This window comes from Ictidomys tridecemlineatus, chromosome 2, assembly GCF_052094955.1.
Source record: "Ictidomys tridecemlineatus isolate mIctTri1 chromosome 2, mIctTri1.hap1, whole genome shotgun sequence".
NCBI classification, from domain to species: Eukaryota; Metazoa; Chordata; class Mammalia; order Rodentia; family Sciuridae; genus Ictidomys; species Ictidomys tridecemlineatus.
The window spans coordinates 112,706,828-112,725,868 of record NC_135478.1 but is presented as its reverse complement, the minus strand read 5'-3'; the positions used below and the strand labels follow the sequence as shown (position 1 = coordinate 112,725,868).

At 45.5% G+C, this 19,041-nt stretch overlaps 2 protein-coding genes across 6 annotated transcripts in view; one reads left to right on the top strand and one right to left on the bottom strand.

Annotated features, from left to right (window-relative positions):
• Pik3ip1 (phosphoinositide-3-kinase interacting protein 1) overlaps positions 1 to 19,041 on the bottom strand; it is a 76,458-nt gene that overhangs the window by 29,000 nt on the left and 28,417 nt on the right. The window lies entirely within an intron of this gene.
• Limk2 (LIM domain kinase 2) overlaps positions 1 to 19,041 on the top strand; it is a 68,969-nt gene that overhangs the window by 35,874 nt on the left and 14,054 nt on the right. For 3 of the 4 annotated variants that reach the window (XM_005339859.5, XM_040292042.2, XM_078039578.1), the window contains exons 3-8: positions 12,002 to 12,137; positions 12,883 to 12,992; positions 13,657 to 13,845; positions 15,471 to 15,576; positions 15,897 to 16,093; positions 17,972 to 18,158. In XM_005339859.5, coding sequence (XP_005339916.1) covers positions 12,002 to 12,137; positions 12,883 to 12,992; positions 13,657 to 13,845; positions 15,471 to 15,576; positions 15,897 to 16,093; positions 17,972 to 18,158 — 925 coding nt within the window. Of the gene's footprint in view, positions 1 to 2,319; positions 2,768 to 12,001; positions 12,138 to 12,882; positions 12,993 to 13,656; positions 13,846 to 15,470; positions 15,577 to 15,896; positions 16,094 to 17,971; positions 18,159 to 19,041 lie in introns of those variants that run through there. The other variant, XM_005339860.5, reaches the window with a different exon arrangement.

The following is a 19,041-nucleotide window of genomic DNA, read 5'->3' as shown; positions in this document are numbered from 1 at the left end:
AGAACACAAACTGGTGGGCAAATGTTTACTTACTGCCTGAAATTTTCATATTTTTAAATGGTTGCAAGGGGAGAAAAAGACTATTTCGTGACACGTGAAAATTATATGAAATTGATTTCACTGTCCACAAATAAAGTTTTATTGGAATATAGCCTTGTCCATTTGTGTATATTTCATATTTGACAGCTTAGATACTATAATGGTATAGTTGAGTAGTAGTGACAGAATCTGTATGTCCAAAAACCTAAAGTATCTGTACTCTGGCCCCTTACAGAAAATGTTTTCTGACCCCTGCTCTAGAAGCATACTTTACTGGGTTTGAAATCCAGCCTCACCCTTACCACTTACCAGTTGTTTTGTCTTTAGGCTAATAACTGAAATCTGAAGTTTCCTCATCTGTTAATTGGGTTATAACCTCTGCCTTATACAGTGACAATTTAAATATGATAGGTAATAGAAGGATAGTGCTTAACACAGGGCCTGAAATATACTAAATGCTCAATAAATACAGGATACAAACCCAGTATCTATCTATCTCTTTTTCCCTTTCTCTCTCACTCCAGCAATGAGATTGAACCAAGGACACTTCACTGCTTAGCAACAGTAACCACATCCTTAGCCCTTTTTACTTTTTATTTTAAAGCATTCTTGCTAAGTTGCCCAAGCTGGCCTTGAATTTGTGATCCTCCTGCCTTAGCCTCCCCAGTAGCTGGGATTACAGGTGTATGCCATCATGCCCAGCTCCAGTCTGTCTCACCACACTCATTATTATTCCTGTGCCTAATTGGAGGAATGGGAAAAGACTTTCTTGTAACCCAAAGATTTTTCTTACTACCACCTTTGTCACAGACTTTCCTGCCATGTTTCACAATGACAGACAGCAGCTGCAAGGCAACTCTGGATCTTTCCAGTGGAGAGGGGTATGTGCTTAATGGGAGACAGCCTGTGTCACTGCTTCAAGTCCAATAGTGAAGTCTGGGCACTCCTGTCTCTTCCAGCAGCCTTTTTTCTCACAGCCCTGAAGGCCAGAGGGATAAGGGGCTTTCTCCATTGAATGCTCAGGTTTCACCAGCCTCGCAGCAGGACTCTTCAAGGGGACTCCCATCCCAGATATCTAGGCCTATCATCCCCAAAGGCACCCAAGGCTTTCTCCATCGTGCCTCATTTTATAGGTTTTAATGGTTAAGAGACTTCACTTATCCCTTAACCATTGCTTCTGCCAGTGTAGTATGTTTAGACACAGTGGAAGAAGCACCACTGCCCACTGAGGCCAAGTGATGGCATTCTGAGATGAATGAGAGGGCACAAGTGACCTGGCTCCAAATACAGTCAGTGGGCTTTGAAAGAGATGTTTCCCCTGAAGGGAAGGAATGAAGCATGGTGTTTGAGAGCTGCAGCTCTGGTGTCACAGTGGCCAACATATAAATCCCAGTCCCCTACTGACTGGCTTTTTGGCCTTGTGTAAGTTACCAAATCTCCCTCTACCTTACTTTTTGGTTTTTTTTTTTTGTTTTTTTTTTTTCAGTATAGGGATTAAACATTGAACCCAGAGGCGTTTTACCACTGAGCTCTATCCACAGCCTTTTTTAATTTTTTATTTTGAAACCAGGTCTTGCTAAGCTGCTGAGGGTCTCATTGAATTGCTGAGGCTGGCCTCAAACTTGTAATCCTCCTGCCTCAGCCTCCCGAGTCATTGGGATTACAGGCGTGCGCCACCACGCCTGGTTTGTACCTCACTTTCCTAGTTTATAAAGTGGGGTTAATTCCTATCTCAGAGAAACAAGCTTACAGTGCTTGCCACATAGAATCACATTAGGTGTTGTTTAATACTCTGGGCCTTGTTTCCTCATCTGTAGCAAAGCCCTGACCCAGAATGGAAGTGGCAGCTCCCATGGGCCACCTCTTGGGGATGTCCCAGACCAGTCTGAGGAAAAGGGTAAATGGGGGCCCTAATACCAGGACAGAGTAGAAGCCATCCTAGAGCTGAGGATTTCTCTCTGGCGCTGTCTATCCTGCAGAGGTTCCTCCTTTCTGGGGGAATGGCTCTGCCTGGAGCTGGCATCCTGTGCTTCACCTCTGAGCAGATTTATTGTCTTAGGTAATTCTTCTGGCTGGGGACATTGGAGTCAGATGCACTGACCCTCTTCTACACTGTCCTTCTCTGAGCTCTGGGATGGACGCTCTCGGCCAGCCCTAGTTATTGTCTGCAGCGCCTGCCTGCAGCCTCGCTCCGGCCCAGCTCCACCCCTTGCTGCAAGGTCTGTTTCCTAACAGCTGCTCCAACCACACACCTCGATTCTGCAAGAGCCCCTCCTCTTCCTCCCTCCCTCCCTCATTAGGGGGTGGGACTGAAGAAGAAAGCTAACTTGACAGCAGCGCTTCTTTCTTAGCTAGTCACCAACCCCTGCCCAAGAATGCCTGTATGTGTATAACCTCTGCAGAGAGGTGGTTGTCTGGGAGTCCCAAGGGGCCATCTGAGCTTCCGAGAACTAGGGAGGAGCCGTCCCAGCCATGAACCCCTGCGGGAATTTGGTGGGGGCCAAGTGGCCTGGAGTCCTCACCCTCCTCCTGCTGCTCCGGAGGGAGAGGTGAGCGTGCAGGGCAGCTCGCCCCCAGCCAGAGGAACCAGGACCTGTCATGGTGGCCGTCTGCAGCTGGCCTGAGGCACTCCCAGACGGGTTTGCAGCTGAGCCTATTAGTCTTGTGGGAAGAAGATGGGGAGTTACTTGTCCGTCCCAGCTTACTTCACCTCCAGAGACCCTTTTCGGTGAGTTGGTCTCCAAGTTCTCTTTCTCATCTTCTCTCCTGGCCCCCTGTCCTGAGAGAAGGGCAGAAGGCTTCCTGAATCTGCTTCTCTGACTTCACTTATCCCTTAACCATTGCTTCTGCCAGGCAGAACCTGCCTGGAAAAGGGGACCCAACTTGTCCTGGAAATGGTGAGGTGAGGAGTAAGCCCAGAAGGAGGCTTCTAGGGAGCTCCAGTTCTCTTCCTTCCCAGACACACCTGGAAGAGCCTCCAAAAGATACCGCTGACATGGCCTGCTCTTAGTGTTACTGCTTCCGGGGGAAGAGCACAAATAGGTGCTGTTCTTCCAGCTCTCACATGTCTTACCTGCAGGCCATGCTGCCTGCCCAAGAATTTGTCCCAACAAGCAGGACAGGCAGGTTTTGCCAAAGTGTGGAAGCTGGCAAGGCCTGGGTGTGGGTAGGCCTGGTACACAGTGGGCACCCTGTAAATGTCTGTTCTCTTAATGGCAGGCACATTTACCCCTGGCCTTGAAGGGCTTCTAAGCTCCTAGGTGAGTATATTGCTGGGGAGAGGCTGGAGCAAGGATTCTGAGAATGGAGAAATTGGTTTTGGAGTGTTCTGAACTACTAGGCCAGCCCCTACACTGCCCCCCCAACACACACCTAATCCTCAGGCCTAAGTATTTATGGGGGCCTCCCTCTCTGGAGCTTTTCAGAGGGAGGTATGGAAACTTTCTTCTTCTGACTTGCCTTTCTTTGCACATTGCCCCACCCCACCTCCAATAGAAACTCCCCAAGGGGTTTCTGGCCCTCTGGGTCCCTTCTGAATGGAGCCATTCCTGACTGGGGTGGGGCTTGTTTTTATTCTTTGGGAAACTGCTGTTCTAAGGGCTGCCTCCCCCTCACCAACAGTCCTGGTTGACTTTTTCTTGTGGCTTCCCCAACCCAGCTCCATGCCCAGATATCACTGCTTCTGGGATACTTACTGTCAGGTGGCCAGGCCCTAAGCAGAAAGCAGTTGCCATGTAGTTTCACTAAATGACTGATCCTGATAGAGTGGTGGGAAGCATCTGGACCTGGGGAGGGACCAGTCCTGGATGCTGACTATACTAGGCATCACAGGCATTTTATCCTTTAATCTCTCAAGATGAGGCAACCATTTTCAACAAAAGTAACATGCAGGGTCTTCCTCGCCAGCTTTTTCTGAGTTTCTTATCTTTCATCCTTTGGGCTGTCGCAGTACCTTCTATCCTCATCTCCCCCAGGGGCCTTGTCAGGTTTGCTTTCCTCTCCCAGCAGAGAGCAGAAAAAGGGATGGTTTGCCTAGCATGTTGAAGAGATTCTTTTCTGAGGAGCAGTAGGAGTTGATCTTGAGTTGGATTTTGCATGTGAAATCAATATGCCAAGTATTGCAGTACTCACTAGTTCAGTCCTCATTAATTCCTCTTACTCTTAATCCTGAAAGGCAGTTTGGGGAAAGGGTTGTTCCTTTAGGTGCCAAGACTAATATGCCCCTTTTATGGGGGTCAAGACATGACTTCTTAGGAGCTGGAGCTAGAGCAGGTGACGATGACCTCTTACCCTGGATCTTTGAGGGCCAGGCTACCGGTGCTTGTCCTTTGTCTTGTTCTGCCCCAGCCCCTTTAGAGAACCTGATGACCTCACCTCTACCCCCAAAACTCTTGTGTCAAACTGGAGTCAAAGCAGTACTGAGTCACTGAGTACAGACCCTTCACCCTCCCTTATGTGAGAGGCCACGTTTCTGAAGCCACTTCTGAAGAGCACACAGGTCCAGAGGAGAGACCACCCACATCCTCTGCTCTGCCAGGTTTTAGGCTAACTCACTGGTTGGAAAGCTGCTTCTGCCATCAACCCCCTTCTTCAGGCATCTTCAAGGACGTATCTGACTTAGTACCTGTCCCTTCCCTAGGCCTTAGTTTCCTCTTTGGCATAATGTAAGGCTACATTTCCTAGGCTCTTAAACAGGGCCCTTGCCAGAATCTAACAAATTAAGTCCTTGACCCTCATGTCTCTGGAGGAGTACAAAGTCCACAAGAGTTCAGGAGCTGTGGTTGCAAGGAAGGTGACGCAACCAGATTCCACGGGGACATGATCAGGCGTGACTGTGTGAGGGAGGGAAGAGGGAATGAAGAATGTCATTTCAGTGCCTTGTATATGCCTGCCTGGAAGGCCACACCACATCTTCCCTGCCCATGCCACTCTCATGAGGGGTGTAGTGCAATCGTAGGAGCACTCCCAAATTGGAATTTACAGAAATAAATTAGGAATGATCTTCCCCCATCCTTTTGCAGTGCTGGGGATCGAACCCAAACTCTTGCATGTGCTAGGCAAATGTTCTACCATTAAGCTACATCCCACCCCAGTGAGTATCTGACCTCTTTAAAGAAATGTTTCTTTTTATAGAATTTTTCTTAATGTCCAACATTTATTTGAGGAGCTTGGCTTTACACATTATCTCTTGAAGGAAACAAGTGCATCTTTGTATTCTAAAGGACCCACATTTAAAAGCAAAAATTATTAACCCTGTCCAATTTAGCAGTAACCTTTGGCAGCTACCTTCAGTCCTCTAGGATTCTTTTTCTCTTCTTCTGAAACATAAAAGAGTTGGATGAGGTTAGTGCTTCCCAACTCTGCAACTTACATAGCTCCTCAGAGACACACAAACTTCTTTCCATTTTTTCCCCCAAATAATGGAAGCCCTATCTTTAATTGCAGTACAGTTGCACAAATTACTTGAAACTATGGGCTTCTTGGGTTTTGGTAGGAACTTCATCAATGCATTATGGTAACACTTCTTGCTGATCAGAGGCTTGTTATGTGTTGGTTAATTTTTTTTACAAAAGAATTATATTCCATAATAATTACACCTTACTTGGCTATTTCAATCCACAGAGTCTGCAGGAAGGAGGCATATATATAATAAAAGGATCTTTGGTGATAAAAGCCTTAGCTCTGGTGGACCTGAATCTCTTAGGCCCCTGTTATATCTGCCCTTCTGGGTCCTCAGGGGAGAATTGGCATTCCCACTCTTGGCACTTTCAGGCTATGACTAAGGGAGCTTTCCTTCCTCCTGTTCATCCCAGTCAGAACTCAGAGGCAAGAGGCTCAAAGAGCTTTTGCCACAACTGGCAAGTTAAGGATGAGCATTCAGCTGGGCCTTCTCTAGGACATGGAAGGGCTTGTTCTTTAACCTGCATAAATCCACTATAATGATGACTGTTTGGTTCCTTTACTCCGTAAGGTTGATAATTTACATGTAAACATTTGGTCTGAAGAATTTGGGTGTGTGTGTGAGGTCTGGGCCAATATCGAATCTCATTTGGCGGCTTCTGGCATAGCACCTTGCCTGCTTGTTCTAACACATCCAGGATATACAGTAACTATATCCTAATTGTTAGGAATTGATTAGATTGATTGGTTTCTAATTGATTAGATTTTCCTTCTCTACTTACAGAAATCTGTTTGGTTCTGGATAAGAAGCAGATCTGTGTTTCCTAAGCATGGGAGGGAAATAAGTCTGTCAGCATTTTCCTGTAGTATTCTCAAATTGGGGAGGGAAGAAAACAGTTACTGGGCATCTGCTGTGAGTTAGGCATTGTGTGGGGTACTTATACATAATTCTAATAGCCCCATGAGATTTTAGCAATGCCAATATTCTGTACAAATGAGGAGACTGAGGCACAGAGCCATGAAGTAACTGTCCTTAGGTGATATGTGGTAAATGAACTTTTTGTGAAAAATCTCAGCTGATTATGTGTGTGTTCTCTGATGATTCAGAAGGTCTCAGTTTGGATCGGAGCTGACCTGCTAAAGTGGCTATCAGAGTCTCATTCACTTTGTATCTGTTCAGGCCTTCTGTAATGTTTTGAAAGAGACGTTTGGCAGGTTGTTTTTAAGTGCAGCCTCAGTGTGTGGGCTTCTGGGTGATCTCCCTGCATTTAAGGATTTTAGCTCTTATTCTCTTACTGCTCAGGAGACTAGAGACCAATGCCTCAGCCCTGGCTTCTGACCCCAGCTTTAACACCTCCCATGTGAGTGCCCTTGGATCTGCAGCCATGGCACATTTTGGCTTCCACTTTAAACTTTCAAAAATTGAAAACTGGAAAAATGCTTTGGCTTTGGGAAAACCTATGGTGGTTATAGGCTCTAAGAATCTGAGGTGAGACATTTTTTAGTAGTGCCTTATATTTCCAGAATGTGTTTTTGATTTTTTTTGTTTTTTCCTAAAGGACAGAGATAACTGCTGGAAAACAGAAAACTGGAATAAATGAAGGAAAAAAAATGAATTGTGCCATTTAACATTCACTGTTTAGCTAAAAGAGAATAATCCCAAAGGGTTAATACTTGAAGGGACTTGAGCTATCAGGATGCTAGCCTTCTCATTGTCACAGATCAGAATTTTGAAGCCTAGCTGTTGAGACATGCTGTATCATTCAGAAGATGTACAGAGGAGATGGCTTTCTCACCAAGTACCCATAAATTCAGGTTCCAACTTTATTGTTTAAGGGTTGGGCAGCTTTGCACGGTGACTTGACATAGACTTTGGTTTTCAGTCTTCTGGTCTGAAAACAAGAATGATCCTAGCCAGGTGCTATGGCACATGCCTATAATCCCAGAGACTCTGGAGACTGAGGCAGAAGGATCACAAGGTCAAGTCCAGCCCACACAACTTGGTGGGAACTTGTCTCAAAAAAATAAAGCCAGGTATGGGGCTGTAATCCAAACTACTCATGAAGCTAAGGCAGGAGGATCATAAGTTCAAGGCCAGTTTGGTCAGTTTAGTGAAGCTCTATCTCAAAATTTTTAAAAAGGGCTGGATGAGGTGGCACACTTGTAATACTAGCTGCTAAAGAGGCTGAGACAGGAGAATTGTGAGTTCAAAGCCAGCCTCAGCAATGGTGAGGCCCTAAGCAACTCAATAAGACTCTGTCTCTAAATAAAACACAAAATAGGGCTGGGGATGTGGCTCAATGGTGGAGTGCTGCAGAGTTCAATCCCTAGTACCCCCAAAAAAATTTTTTTAAAGGGGATTGGGGTATAGCTTAGTAGTAAAGCACCTTTGACTTCAATCCCCATACCATACACACACACACACAAAAGAATAATTCTTCCACCTTGCAGAGTTATAGTCAGGATTAAAGATAATTTAAGGAAAGCATCCTATACCATGGCTGGAATTTGACTGGCATTCAAAGAATAGCAGATATCGTTAATACCTAAGCTAGAACACTAAAGTTTCCAGTGGCCTAAGAACCCAGTTGCCTTCTGTAGCAAAATAGAGTTGTGGACCCATAACCAGTCTTCCTATCAACTGTTCACCTTCCTGTTCTTCAGAGACACCTATGGTGATTACTTTGGCCTTGTATCTGGCTGTAACCTTCAAAGGCTTTCCTTGACACAGGTGTTCTTCCCAGCAGACTTGTGTGACTGTCTCCTGCATGCCTGCACTCGTTCCTCTCCTAGCTCCCTCTCCTGGGCCTGGCCAGGGCTACTTGGAGTCAACAAAAGCAGGATATTGGCAATAGAAAGGAGGGGAGTGTTCTGGTGCTCCCAAGCCCTGTGGCGCACATACCATTGCAAGGGCGTAACAGCCCAAGCCTGCAGTTGGGTGCAAAAGTGTCTGTACCAGCTTTTCTCCACTGCAGACAGGAGAAAGGTAGGGCTTGGTGACAGGAATTATGCAACCTTTATGCTCCTACCTGGACTACTGGTTCTTGCCACTCCCCCATTTTCAGTTTGGAAACATTTGTTACTCTGCTGGGCCATTGGCATAGATACTGAGTCTACCAAGAGTAATTAGGACACTGTCACTGCTTTCAGAGAGCTAACAGTATGGTGAAGGAGAAAGGTTTCTAGACCTCCTTAGCTCATGAGCTTTAAGTTAGTAGGTAGGAGGCAAGAAGGAAGCCCCTCCTTGTAGTGGGGCCCTCTGCTTAAGTACCTGAAGGTCAGAACCACATTTAATCCACACTGCTACCCTGAAGGTGATGATGTTACCATTTCACAACTGAGAAGTGAAAGGGCTAGCTCAAGATTACTTAGGAGGTGGATACTAATTCCGAGTTTAGAACCTCAGGTCAGCTGGGGAAAAAATGCTGATATGCACAGAGTTGGGATCTGGGAGACAGTGTATCTCCTCATTTCACAGTTGGGGGAACCTACAGAGGGAAAGGGGCTTGTGTCACCCAAGAACTTGAACCCAGATCTCTCTCCTAATGAACTATTCATCCAACAAGTGTCTTACATTAAATTTGAGCCCCTTGCCCAGAACAGGGTCTTCTCTTCTTCCTGTCTTCACTGCACAATTATAAACAATATGCTCACTCTCCATACCATACCCAGCTCTCAAGATCCTGAAATTCAGCATCCACTGGATAAGACTATGAAGTAGGAATAGTTATCAGTGTCTTTTGAGCACCCAGGAGGAATTGTACACTTCTGGAAGATAAGAGGATTTTCAGGGTCCTGCTTCTCTAGACCTCCTTAGCTTGGCAGTTTTTCACAGCTGTTTTAACTCATTCCTGTTTCCTATCTTGGCAGCTTTTCACAGCTGTTTTAACTCATTCCTGTTTCCTATCTCTATTTCCTGCAGTGCTTGGAAGTAGTAGCATCACTGTAATCTCTTACCTATATCATTATCATCTTTTTTTAATATTTATTTTTTAGTTTTAAGTTGGCACAATGACTTTATTTTATATTTATGTGATGCTAAGGATTGAACCCAGTGCCTCATGCATGCTAGGCGAGTGCTCTACCACTGAGCCACAACCCCAACCCCTCATTATCATCTTTAATTAAAGTTAATATTTGTTGAGTTCCTGCTGTATTAGGCCTTTTATATAAGCTATCTATACATTTAATATATAGTATTTCATTAAATTTCCTAGCAGTCCCTTTTACAGATAAGAAAATTGGATCAAAGAAGTGATCTTCCCAAGATGACATAAATTGTAAGTGGCAGGATCAGAATTTAAACCAAGAGGCAGCCCACACTGCCTCTTAGAAGAGAGGATGTGGCCAGTGTAGGTAATGCAAGGCCTTGAGGATAAGAATAGGGTGTCTACATAAAAAGAGAAGGGAGACCAATAGAGTAGAGGAACAGGATCAAGAGGGAGGGAAGAGGGGAGGATTGGGGAAATTCTGGGAAAAAATTTTATGTCTGTGTACAAATATGCCACAATTAATTCTGCTTTTATTTATTTACATAAAATTATAATGCTCTAATTAAAATACTACTAATAAAAGGAAGATCAGTAGAGCAGTGGATCAGAGACAGGAAGAAAAGGAAATGGGAGGTACTTTAGAATGAGATCACTCAAATTACATAATGGATGAGGCTGTGGGCTGTGGTTGTGGCTCAGTGGCAGAGTGTTTGCCTGGCATGTGTAAGGCACTGGGTTCGATCCTTAGCACCACATTAACAACAACAAAAAAATAGAATAAAGGCATGTTCATCTACAACTACAAAAAAATTATGTAATGTGCTTGTAGAACAAATATGTCACAATGAATCCTACTAATATGTTTAATTGTAATAGACTGATAAAAACCATTTAAAAAAAATTGGGAGTTTAACCATGCATAGTGGCATGTACCTATAATCCCAGCTACTTGGGGTGCCAAGGCAGGAAGATCCCTTGAGCCTAGGAATTTGAGGAAATATTGAACAATATAGTGAGATAGCAAGACCCCATATCCCTCCTAAAAAAAAAAATTAGTTGAAAATAAATACTTCTCCCTTCTTATCAATATTAACTTTTTGGAAGTTGCCCTGGGGCTGGGACTGTGGCTCAAGCTGTAGCGTGCTCGCCTGGCATGCGGGTGGCCCGGGTTCTATCCTCAGCACCACATACAAACATTGTGTCCGCCAAAAACTAAAAAATAAATAAATAATTAAAAAAAAAAAAAAGATCAATTGCCTTATAGAATAACCCACATTAAAGATTTGCCTGATGAGCTTCTTTATGCTTAACGTGTTTTTTGGCAAGAACATTTTATCATAATGTGTTATGCTCGAATTCGGGACCCCCAAAGACCACTAGAGACTCAAGGTCGATGTAAGCAGCAAAGAGGTGTTTATTGCGAGCTAGCTCCGTCCTCCGCGCACACACACAGCAACTGGTGACTCTGAGAGGCCCTGAGCCCAGGGTTTGCAGCATTTTTATACATTCTTTGGAGAAGGCAGGGACTTCACATACATCATAGCAAATCATCACACACCGCGGGAAAATCAAATAACAACTCTAAAACATGATTAGCATATTCACTGGCAGGAACAAGTTGGGTAGGGGTGATTGGTCAGTACAAAAGGGGTATTCATTTGAACTGATTGATTTAAGCCAAGAGGGGTGTTCGTGCTGAACTACATGGTTCCCCAACATGTTATCAACCACCATAAACTACTGGGAGGGTTATCTGGCATCCCAGGTATTTCCCTGTCTCATGCTGATTGGTGGCTGCTAGGGGGCTGCTATGGATCCCCACCTAGCCTGACTGAGTCAGGGACACTTGGCCTGGCGCAGCAGATCTCTCCTGTTATTTGTAGATAAACAACTTAGCAGGGTGGGAATGTGCCTAGGAGTGCTCTGTGGGTTTTTCCAAGGACAAAGGTGATGTCCCTTCCTTGAACAGGCTTTGCTCTGAGATAGATAGAGGCTGGTTTTTCAAATGCTATTGGTAATGGGTAGGTTTTTGTTTCTTGTTTTTTTATTTTTTGTTTTTGTGGTGCTGGGTATTGAACCCAAGGCCTTGTGCATGCAAGGCAAGCACTCTACCAACTGAGCTTTATCTCCAGCCCATGGGTAGGTTTTGAAGAGTGAAAATGATTGAACTTCTTTGGCCTATTGAAATATCTGTCTAGATCTAAGGTTCTTAACTAGAGTCATGAATTGGCTTCAGGGAATCCTTGATACACACACACTCCACACCAAATTATATGCACATTTTCCTTATATGTTCATTTTTCTGGGGGAGGTTTCTTGGCTCTTTTTAGATTCTCAGAAGGCTCCAAGACCCAAAGACTCTGCTTACAGAGGCAGGCAGTGCAGAGCTAGCTCCGGGAGCCTCATTCACTCTGAACCAGCTTCCTTTAGGGAGATGGCACTAAGCTATAACTTTCCCACTTCCTGTCTCTGAATCAAAGAGAGGACTGTTGAACCTGGGAGCCAGGAACAACCTGTGTGTATGGTGGCAGGGATCTAAGGGCATTTCTGTTCTTATCTTGCCTCAACAGGTGTTCAGAATGCCAGGATTCCCTCACCAACTGGTACTACGAGAAGGATGGGAAGCTTTATTGCCACAAGGACTACTGGAGGAAGTTTGGGGAGTTCTGCCATGGGTGCTCCCTGCTAATGACAGGACCTGTCATGGTGAGTGGGTCTCTGCATCTCTGCCCTTCTTGGTCATTACAGTCTATTGACTGTGCTTCCAGTTCCCTGGGGTCATTCATTTTTGGACTTCCCATCAGTCAAGGTCTCCCCTTCATTCATTCTACCAATAGGTGTCTATTGTGAACTTATTAACAGCTATGATTCTTTCCTCAAAGATTTAACAGTCCAGTGTTGGGAATGGGTGGGTAGACAATGGAGGAGACACAGTACAGTGGAATAACGACCTTAAATGAAAGTATTACAGATTGATAGGAAGGTACACCTAGGTTGTTTTCAGGGATCAGAAAGGGAGAACCTAGAATGAGTCGGCCGAAAGATTCTGTTGTCTCCCTTACCTGCTCTAGACAGAGGGCTTTAAGTATAGCCTAGACTTGCCAACCCTGTGTTGAAGGAATGAGCCTTTGTAATGCATGTGATTATTTCTAGGAATGCATTCTCCTGACTGAGATCAATATATACATGTACACATGCGCGCGCGCACACACACACATTTATTTGTTTGTTGTTTATTTTAACCTTGAGGAGTGACAGGAGGCACCAATCTGATACTTATTTTGGAAGCTCTATGTCAAGGATTAAAAGGCTGGATTTTAATTCTTTATTAGAAAGAGTAGATTTTTTACTGGGGTTTATAGAGCTCTGACTTGAAGTCACTCACCTATCCCTCCAATAACAGTGATGACTCACTTTTTCTCTCTGAACCCTTCTCCCTACCTGATCACAGGTGGCTGGGGAATTCAAGTACCATCCAGAGTGTTTTGCTTGTATGAGCTGCAAGGTGATCATCGAGGATGGGGATGCATATGCCCTGGTACAGCATGCCACACTCTACTGGTAAGATGGTGGCCCTGTGTCTGTTCTACCCTACAATGTGGCCAGGAAAGAGGTGCCTGTGGCAGCATGCATTGGGTAGAAAGACTGTTGGTGGTCAGAGCACCAGATTCCTATCATAGCAATGCTGTGAAACAGCTCTGTCGTCCATAAGCAGAACCATTAACATCTCTGTGCCCTCTGTCCTTATCTACCATCTAACCTCACTCTACCCTGAGATCCTCCCAGAGTAAAGATGCTCTCCAAGGAAGATCTCAGACCATTAAAGGCAAAGGCTCCTTAGAGCTCACCTGTCTCACCATATCCGATTACCTTGATTAACAAAAGAAGTGTGTGTGGTGGGGACTGAGGGAAACAGTACTGGAGCAAAGTACTTAAAAAAAAAATCAAAAGCAGAGCAAGAAAACAAAGATCATCTCACCCCTAGGCCAGGGTTTTTCCTAGTACACCACCCATTGCAGATCCACTTCACTACCCCCAGTGCCAGCCCACCCCAGAGAATCCAGTTTCCTCTATCTAATAGCCATCAAGAATAATGACAGAGGGTGATGATAACACTGTAGATAGTATTGGGTTAAAGCCACCTGGTCCAGTATTGAGGGAACTTCCGGCGGTGGGGGTTTGGGGGAACTTCAGGAGCTCAGCCCCCTTTGTGTTCTCTCTCCAGTGGAAAATGCCACAATGAGGTGGTGTTGGCACCCATGTTTGAGAGGCTCTCCACAGAATCTGTTCAGGACCAGCTGCCCTACTCTGTCACACTCATCTCCATGCCAGCTACCACTGAGGACAGGCGGGGCTTCTCCGTGTCTGTAGAAAGTGCCTGCTCCAACTATGCCACCACCGTGCAAGTAAAAGAGTGAGTATGTTAAGGAACTCTTCAGTGCAGTCTACAGATGTGCCTGAAAGAGCTCAGAACTCCAGAGTCTTATGCAAAGCTCCCTTAATCCTCATCTCCCATCTTTTCCTGGAGCTTACTATATAGTAAGCACACCTGGCCCTTGGCACTTAGAGTTCTTTTTAACCTAGACTGCTTCCTATCAGATGCTTAGAGCCAGAGTCTCTCATTTTCAGGTGTCAGATTTTAGATCATGTTTGTTCTTCAAAATTATCTAACTCAATTAATGTATATTAGTTTGATTATCATCTATTCTCCTGACTAGAATGTAACATCCAGAGGAAATTGATTTGTCTTATTCAATACTACATGCCCAGGGACTGGAATAGTGACTAGCATTGGCAGGCATTCTTTTATTATTGTTTTGTTATTTGAGTAAATGAATGAATGAAGAAAGGAAAAAAAATGAGATCCGTGTCCCGAAGAGGATAAGACTCCATCCTAGGTCCAGGCCAAGGAAAAGATAAGGGTCATGTTCATGCAATACCAGTAATCAGACACCAGTGCCATTACCCTGTAAATATTGCTTGTATATGTTGGGCCTGAAGTCAGAGCTTACAACATAGGTGAGAAGTATTAGGGTTGACGAAATCAGGAGGAAGTAAGCTTTGCTTTTCAGTCTCATTAGAAAAAAAAAAAGAGGGGGAGCCAGATATGATAGTGCACTCTGAAATCCCAGTGTCTTCAGAGGCTTAGGAGGATCAGAAGTTTGAGGCCAACCTTGGCAACATAAGACCCTGTCCCAAAAATTTTAAAAAGGTATGGGATATAGTTTAGGAATAGACTGCCCCTGGTTTCAATCCCCAGTACTTCAAATAAAAAAGAGGGGAGGGAATTGTATTCAGGGCAGAGGAAGATAAGCATCTCTACAGATCAGGAGTTTGTGGTTTTGTCTGTTGTTGATGGACAGTAACCAGAGAAAAGACTATTAAGCATGGAGGACACCTGTAATCCCAGCAACTCAGAAGGTTGAGGCAGGAGGATCAAAGTTCAAAGCCAGCCTCAGCAACTTATCCAGACTCTGTCTCAAATTTAAAAATAAAGAGCTGGGGGTATACCAAAAAGCATACACAAAAAACAAAAGAGAGACTAGAAAGCCTGGATTATGAAGATCGAGCAGGTTCATTGAGGGATTTAATCAACAAGGTGAAGTGACCAGGTTGACCTTTTAGAAGGATCAGTGGTATGGAGGTTACATGGGAGAAGGAAAGAGTCTAGAGACATAGAGACCAGTTAGGAGGCTGTTGCAGTGATCCAGGTAAGATGTGTTGGTAACTATGGTGATGGAGAGAAGGCAGGATTCTCAGAAATGGGCAGGGGGTGGGGGGAGGGAGGGAGGGAATGAGGGAACTCCAGAGAGGAAGGTGATGTCCAAGTTTCTGGTTTAGACCACTAGGTGAGTGCCGGTGCTCTTCACTGAGGTGGAACATCCTGCAAAGGATGTTACCTTTCTGTTGGGGGGAGGGGTGCCTGGGCCACGTGGATCAGTGGGGCCTGGGGTCTAGTGAACCTTCTCTGCTCAAGCATAATTAGTCTGGTGAGTTTTTAGGATATCTTCATCCTGCTTCAACCCCTGTCTGGCTTAGGGTCAACCGGATGCACATCAGTCCCAACAACCGCAATGCCATCCACCCTGGGGACCGCATCCTGGAGATCAATGGCACCCCTGTCCGCACACTCCAAGTGGAGGAGGTACAGCATGTCTTATCTGTCTTGTGGGGGTGGGACATGGAACAGACCCTCTCAGATGATTAGGCTGTAGCCATTTCTTTGTCTTGGCACTGAGCCTGTGGCCACTAGTGACCTCCTTTGTCACTAGCAGGTTCTTAGGGCAGCAGATGACAGGGCTGCCAGAATGCCAGGCAGAGGTTACTCTGAGGCTGCTGGTATCTGGAGACCACCATTAGCCAAATGGAGCATTGGCCATAATGCTTGGCTCATCTGGGATGGCAGTGGATAGCCTGGGATGGGGCAGCCTGTGGGAGCCAACCTTACACTGCTCTTGGCCATAGGTGGAAGATGCAATTAGCCAAACAAGCCAGACACTTCAGCTGTTGATTGAACATGACCCCGTCTCCCAGCGCCTGGACCAGCTGCGGTTAGATGCCCGGCTTTCTCCCCACATACAGAATGATGGACATTCTCACACCCTCAGCACTCTGGACACCAAGGACAATCTGGAGGGGACACTGAGGAGACGCTCCCTGAGGTGCCACCTCCCACCCCAGCTCTATTCTGTCCTGTGTTTCAACCTCCGAAGCTGAGCTGACTTTTGAAGTCCAGCAACATTAGAAGGAAACCATCTGGCCAGGAACAGGCTATGAGGGCTTATATTGACCCACCTACCCTATGGGAATCGCTTTTTATAGCCAAGGTCTATGCAGACCCAGCTGCTTGCCAGGTTTTCTTAGAAACAAAAGTTAGGCTATCTCCACTGAATTCCTGAGCTAGAAAAGAAGTAGTGATGTTAAACACTAAAGGGCAACATGGAGGAAGTATGGAGCCCAGAACTGGGAGTATAGGCACAGGTAGGATTGAATAAGTATATATAATGAGCCAGGCACAGTAATTCATGCCTATAATACCAGTGACTCAGGAGGCTGAGGCAGGAGGATCACAAGTTATAAGCCAAACTGGGCAACTTAGTGATACCTTGTCTCAAAAATAAAGTAAAAAGAGATGGGGGTATAGTCAATGGTAGAGGACTCTATGTTCAATCCTCAGAACTGCCAAAAAAAAAAAGAAAGAAAGAAAGAAAAATAAAAAATATAGTATATATTAGGACTTTAAAAATGATAAAGCAAAGCAAGAGGTGAAGTCAAGTTGTTTTAGTTTGAGGAACCAATCACCCCATACCACAGAGTCTGCCACATCTGTGGAAGGGAGCAATCACCTATGTGCAAGCCCCAAGTGGGAGGCTTATGGAAGAGGAGTCAGTTATCTCACATTTATATTAGGATTAAATGTGGAAAGGGACAGATTTGTACAGTGTTGGTTGGCCTAGGGTCAGTACTCAGTACATGTGAAATATTATTAGGATCTTTAGAAATCCAGTTCTTTAGCCCCTGGTCAAACAGGCAGAGTTAGTCAGGGCCCTCTCGGCTGGCCTCTGTTGGAAACAGAGGATTCTTCCCACAGGTTGTTCCCATCACTCCTGGCTGACTTGGCATTAGTCAGCATGATGGAGTTAGTAGAGGCAGAGCACCAAAGGCAGAGAAGGTCTATAAATGCATGACCTGGAAAAGGGAAGATATAGGGGGCTGGAGATCAGCTTAGATACCTTGAGGGCCATCATACAGGATAGAGGGAACGAAGGAAAGAAGATCCAGCAGGTCCATTATGTGCTCTTGTGGGCATGTTCAGTGGGAAGCAAAACAAAAGAGCAAGAACAAGCAAGCCTGTGTGGCAGGACAAGCCAAGAGCCACCCACCTCAGTCTTCTCTGGGTATCCCAGTAAAGCAGAAGTATACCCCAGAAAGAAGTTTGCAGGGTTTCTGTTCACCTAGTGCTGTGATCTTCAGCCTCCTTGTCCTTTCTTCAGTATATCAAAGTAACAGTCATCAATCATTACTGCTTTCAGATAATTTTGAATGGCAATATGCTGTCACTATAACCTGATTAGTAACTTGAATCAAGCAGATATGGGAGGTAGTCTATAATATGTTGGGCATTATAAATTAATATAATCTAGTTAATTCTTCCAGGTGGGAAGTACTCAGAGTTCCCCCTACCACCTTTTTTTTCCCCTCCCACTCTGTGTCTTTCTCTGACCCACACACACACACACACACACACAGAGTTTTGGGAATTGAATCCAGAGCCTCATGCATGCTAGACAGCTATTCTACCACTGAATTACATCCCTAGCATCCATATTTCCCATTTTGGATTTATTATGCTTAAATAAACTTCTGGTGTCTGCAACTCAAAAGTAGCATCTGTCGATATAAGAGCCCCTGCTCCCCAGTAATAATATCTGAACTACATATATTGGAACAAATGGATTTACCTGAGGTTTCTACCTTGAGGGTATTCTGACTGGTCTCTGAGGACTATCTCTTCTACCCTCATTTTTCCTCATCCCCAGGCGCAGTAATAGCATCTCTAAGTCCCCTGGCCCAAGCTCCCCCAAGGAGCCCCTGCTGCTCAGCCGAGACATCAGCCGCTCAGAATCCCTCCGCTGTTCTAGCAGCTACTCACAGCAGATCTTCCGACCATGTGACCTGATCCATGGAGAGGTCCTGGGAAAGGGCTTCTTTGGGCAGGCCATAAAGGTGAGCATAGACAGCAGCTTCTGCATTTTTCTGCCCCCCACCTCTCTCACCTTCTTTTGGGGAGTCCACACTGTACACTGTGCAGGACATCAGGCCTCCTTGGCTGCAGGTGATTATATAAGGGTTGCCCTGCCCCACCCTGCCCTAGCCATCTAAAGGCAATGTCACTTCTATAGTGAGCTTGTAGCTCAGGAGACCAGGGTTGGGATGAACTTTTCTGTCAGTGGGGGTGTATAAAGTACCCACAGGCCCCAGTGCTGGTCATGCTGCAAGGAAGAGATGGGGAAATGGCTCCTGCCACCCTGTTTACCTGGTGAACAGCCCAGGGACTAACTTCTTTCTCTTTCTCTCCTCCTCCTCTGCTGAAAGCTGGGAGGGGGGGTCAGGTAAGCCATGTATCTCAGCTTGTGGGGCAGCGGGGCTGGAGAGTTCACCCCACCCACCCGGTTCCTTGGTGCATGTCTGTGGCACTGACCCTCCTGCCCCACCAGACTTCTGTTCACCCAAGTGACTCACTCCAGTACCAGATGACCAGAGCCCCTGCTTGGCTTGGCAGTGTCCCCTCCTGCCTCCTTCCCTACTTTCCTTCTCTGGATTCTTGCCTCTCCTCCACGCATGCCCAGCTCTCCAGGGAAGAGGGTGTACTTCCCTCAGAGTCCCCTGTTGTCCCATGCTGTGTCCTCCACATGTGGACTCTGTTGGTCTTATGTGGCTCAGTGTATCTTCCAAGGGATGGGACAGCCAGTTGCTTAGTTTTTGTTTTTTTTGTGGTGCTGGGGATTGAACCCAGGGCCTTGCGCATGCCAGGCAAGCACTCTATCATTGAGCTATACCACAGCTGTAGATTTCCTCAAACAGTTCTCCAGAACTGCCTCTGGTTTCT